The sequence below is a fragment of the Sitodiplosis mosellana genome, unplaced genomic scaffold (genome assembly GCF_009176505.1).
Source record: "Sitodiplosis mosellana isolate CC-2019 unplaced genomic scaffold, AAFC_SMos_1.0 Smas_scaffold_5899, whole genome shotgun sequence".
Lineage (NCBI taxonomy): Eukaryota > Metazoa > Arthropoda > Insecta > Diptera > Cecidomyiidae > Sitodiplosis > Sitodiplosis mosellana.
Window position 1 is genome coordinate 1 of NW_022601141.1, and position 4,736 is coordinate 4,736.

At 32.6% G+C, this 4,736-nt stretch overlaps 1 protein-coding gene across 1 annotated transcript; it reads left to right on the top strand.

Annotated features, from left to right (window-relative positions):
- Window positions 1-1,035: 1,035 nt before the first annotated feature.
- On the top strand, window positions 1,036-3,743 carry LOC129573031 (putative uncharacterized protein DDB_G0282133; the record flags this gene model as incomplete). Its single annotated transcript, XM_055453176.1, has 3 exons — window positions 1,036-1,296; window positions 1,468-1,569; window positions 1,810-3,743. Coding segments are annotated over 3 exons (2,297 nt in total), but the record flags the coding sequence as incomplete, so codon positions are not given.
- Between the last annotated feature and the right edge of the window lie 993 nt (window positions 3,744-4,736).

Genomic DNA, 4,736 nt, shown 5'->3' on the forward strand with positions numbered 1-4,736 from the left:
AAGGTGTCTGATTAATTCATCGATCTAATTACCACTCGGCTTACACTGGCGCTGCGAATTAATAAATAAAAGAACTGAATCAAATAATTTTTCTTTGTTGCGAAAAATTAAGAAAAAAACAAGAGAAGAGAAAAAAAATCCAAGGAGAAAAGAAAAATGCCAGAAAAATTGTGCATTATTGAAATTCATCAAAGAATAGTAAAAACAGTGGAAAATACCGTAGACAGAATCGTTCTTTTAGTGAAAAAACCAAAGCTTAAAAACGACTGAAATCATATTGTGAATAAATTTTCAAACAAATACGATTATTGTTAAGAATAAAATTGAGAACACAATCAAATAATTACGACCATTGTGAATAAAGTTTGTGCACGAAATCATTACCAAAAATTGAATCATGAACAAGCCAAACCAGCATCATAAAAAATAGCATTGCGAATAAAATTGTGAACAAACTGAAGAGAAAAAATAAATAACTAATAATTCACAAATAGCCAAAATCCGAACTGAAAATTTAGACAAATTAAAAAATCAAACAAATTGTAAAGAAAAAAAAAGAGAAACACTTTAAATAAAAGAGCTACAGTGCAACAGCAAATAAAGAGCAAACAAAATACGAACAAACATAGGAAAAGCGGACATAGGACAAGCCAATCATTACCCAAGAAGGAAGACATCAAAAACATCATAGACAAATAGAGAGCAAACATAATACGAGCGAGCATAAAAAGAGCTGACTTAAGACAAACCAACCATTATCAAAGAACGAAAACATCGACAACACCATAAAGTGAGTAAAATTTTCTATTCAAATACACATGAAGAAACAAGAAGATAAAGAAGATAGGTTGAAAATAAAAACTTTGCCTCAGTTACACGCTGAATTAAAATATTCTCAAAAACAACTGGAAAATTGTAAAAAGGTAGAAGGTAAAAAACGTGAAATCGATAGGATTGCTCGGAAAATAGCTAAGACCGAACAACTAATAAAAGAAAGAAAAGAAAAATTGTTAAATATACTTTCCCAAGAATCAGGTTCATTTATCAATAAAAAAGAGATTGAAAGAGAATTGGACAGTGAAGAAGAGGGTAATTTAGAAAATCCACTGGATGAACCGAGTGAAGAAATTATAGACGTTGAAAAGAACAGAAGTTTTAAAAACTTGGAACAATTCATCAACACAGAAATGATAAGAACTCCACCTTCTAAAGTACAGAAAACTTCTGAAACAGAGGGAAAAAACCCTGAATCAATCAATACGGAGAAGTCGGCACAAACTGCTGAAAATTTATCAGGTGCAATACCAAAAATTTCATCTTTTGCCCCGAATATTGCTGTTACACAATTTGAGATACCAAGAACTCCTCCTCCTTCAAAAAGAACTTTTTCGACGGATAATCTTCCTAACTTTACATTTTCTGATCTAAATCTTAAAAATTCTACTATGGAATCTGAAAACGCTTTAGGCGATAACCCTAAAAGAACTCAGGAAGAAACTGACGAAATGAATAAATTTTTTGAAAACATAAAAAATGCTGCAAAAGATGTCGATAATTCGAAATTGGAGGGTATTTTGAAGAAGAGAAAAATTACTAGTGTTTTTGATCAAAATATTGATCTTACTTTAGACCCGGTACCTTCTGAAATGTCTTTCGTTTCCTATAAACCAACGCCAGAGAGAATTAAGCCAACTGGTGTAAAATTCAGCGATAATTTAGCAATAAAAATTCCTTCCACCATAGAGGAAGTATCAGAAACAAACCTAAACGATATAACGACTTCTAATATTTCCCAATCTCAAAATTCAGAGAATAATTCAAATCAAACCGAAAATACGAATAGTTCTGCTTATCAATCTGCAAATAATTCTAGCCGCACGAATCAAAGCTATCAACGCTCTCATAACAATGATACCACATTACAGCAATATAATTCGTTTGAACAAAATAATATGCCTCATTCTACTCGTATCGATCAAAATCGCATATCTCAATTTTATGATAATCCTCCACCGACTTATTCATCTACTTTACAGCCTAATTATTCAGCTTCTTTACAAAATTCTGCACAACCAAATTTTTCTCAGACACATTATACATCCAATCCTACAAATTGTTCTCAGGGTATGTCTCAACCCAATTTTGCTCAAATCCATTATCCACCAAGCTTGATGCATAATGCAAATCCTTCACTTAACTATACTCAATCGCAATTCCAACAAAATCGTGGACAGCCAATGAGGTACGATCAAAATATAAGTCACCAACAATATAATGAATCACTATACCATTCAAATCGTTATCCCACATCAATGGATAATCCAATTGCATCAATTTCATCTAATGATACTCGCAGTAATTCAAGCTCAATGTACGTAAACGATAATAGCATTCGTGAAAGAAACGAACGTGGAAACAGAGATTTCTTACGCAACGAAGGACAAAGTTCTCTATCTTTTAATCGAAATAATCAGGACAATTGGCTACCTGAACGTACACAGTCTAATTTACAAAATCAATCTGGTTTTATGCCATTTAATAATTCAAACATGTCTACAATTCAACTGCCAGTGCGCCAACAATTCTTACGTCGTCTTAAACTCATACCTAAATTTGATGGAGCAACTCACAAAGAATTGGTCGATTTCATCGATATTTGTGACACTCTTTACGAGTCATGCATGAATGAGTATGAAGAAAATGAATATTACGAGCAAATGGCGCTCCAATTAAGGGGAGAGGCTAGACAAGTACTAGTTAATCTCAGAGAACCAAGTTGGTCGGCAATCAAAGAAAGAATCTATATTCAATTCAAACATTTAGCCAATAAAGACGTACTTAACAGTCAATTAGAAAATCTTAAACAAGAGAAAGAAGAATCATTGACTAAATTTGCAGAAAGAGCACGGAAACTGTTGCAAGAGAAAAATGCAGCGTATAAATATTTAACAGAAGATCAAAAAATTGAACACAATAGGATTGCTCGGAAAGCATTTTCCAGAGGTATCACAGATACCAGGTTACGTAATAGATTGATCACTCGTGGAGCAAGCTCTTTAGAGGATGCAGTAGCATATGCTATTGAAGCAGAAAACGATGCGTTATATCAAATACCTAGGCACGAGCTGTTCTGTGGACACTGTAGATTAACAGGTCATCGTGAACGTGATTGTCGCAATAGAATTGGCGGTAACAACGGCATTAGTGGTTTAATCACAGCTCTTCAATCTTTCAATACAAATCAATCATTCAATCGATTCGGCAATAATAATTTCAATCGTTTCAATCGAAACAGAATCCTAAACAATAACAATCGTTTCAATGGAAATTGGAATAATGGTAATCGTTTCAATGGAAATTGGAACAGTAGTAATCGTTTTAATGGAAACTGGAATAATAATAATCGCTTCAATGGAGATCGTTTTAATTGGAATAATAGAAATCGCTTCAGTGGAAGTTGGAATTCGGGTAATATATTTGATCAAAACAATGGCAATCAAAACTGGTCATCTCGCAATGAAAATCGTCCAACCAATAATCAATTCAATGGCGACAATCCTTCATACAATCGTAACTGGGGTAACAACAATCAAAATAACAGACCTCAAAATAATCAAAACAATCAGAATCAGAACAAGCCACAACGTACTTTTGATAATCGCAACAATCAAAGATTCAACAATAACAATGCTGTCGAAGCGGCAATTGAAGTTGTTCATCAGGATACCCAATCGGAAAACTAAATGGGATGAAGCAAGAAGGCCGACTTGTTTCATCCACAAATTCTGACATAAATATTAATTTTAGAACTTCCGATAATGATGAAAATATATTAAATACACTGAAAAACCTTCAAAAAATATCACAGAATCAAGTTAATGACAAAAAACAAATTTCCCATCGCATTTATAACGAAAAGGGAGCACCGTTCATATACGTAAAAACCAATTTGAATAAAAGGCCAATTAAATTATTAGTTGACACAGGGGCAACGATTACGATTTTGGCAAGTGATTTAGTGCCACAAGATATTGAAAAAACTAATTATATTGTGAATTTATATGGAATAGTAGGCAAAGACGTTTCAATTAAAACAGAAGGATTGATACATGGAATTTTAGAAATGGACGAACACCCTTTAGGCACTATCTTACATTTGGTAGATAGGAAATTTTCGGGTCCCGCGGACGGTTATCTTGGCTGGGATTTCTTATCTCAATATCAAGTGACAGTGGACTTGAATAATATGGAATTAAAAATAAATTTAGACAAAATAATTAAATCACAAAATAACGAACCTGACCAAAAACTTGAAATAAAAATTGATGAGAAACGAAAAGAAGATAAAATAACAAATGAATCAAATGATATAAATTTTTTGCATATATTGGCCCAGTTATATGAATTTCCCACAGAGGATGAAAAACGAAAGAAACAAAAAACAGAAAAAGTGATGACAAAAAAGCAAAGAAAAATGTTGGATAAAGAACGAATTTTTGAAAAAAGCGATTATCACGATTATGTAGATGCAATGAATTGTTATAAAAAAGAATTTAAAAAAGTAAATGAAGAAAAAGTTAACCCGAGTATGATCGATGAAGAAAATCTGGAATATGTTTCTCTATTCAAAATGAATGACAGAGAAAAAACAGAATGGTTCAATAAAAGTGGTTCTGATTATTCTCGAGCAAAGTTAGTGTATAATGAATTGAAACTAAAAGAACTCTCAGAAGAGT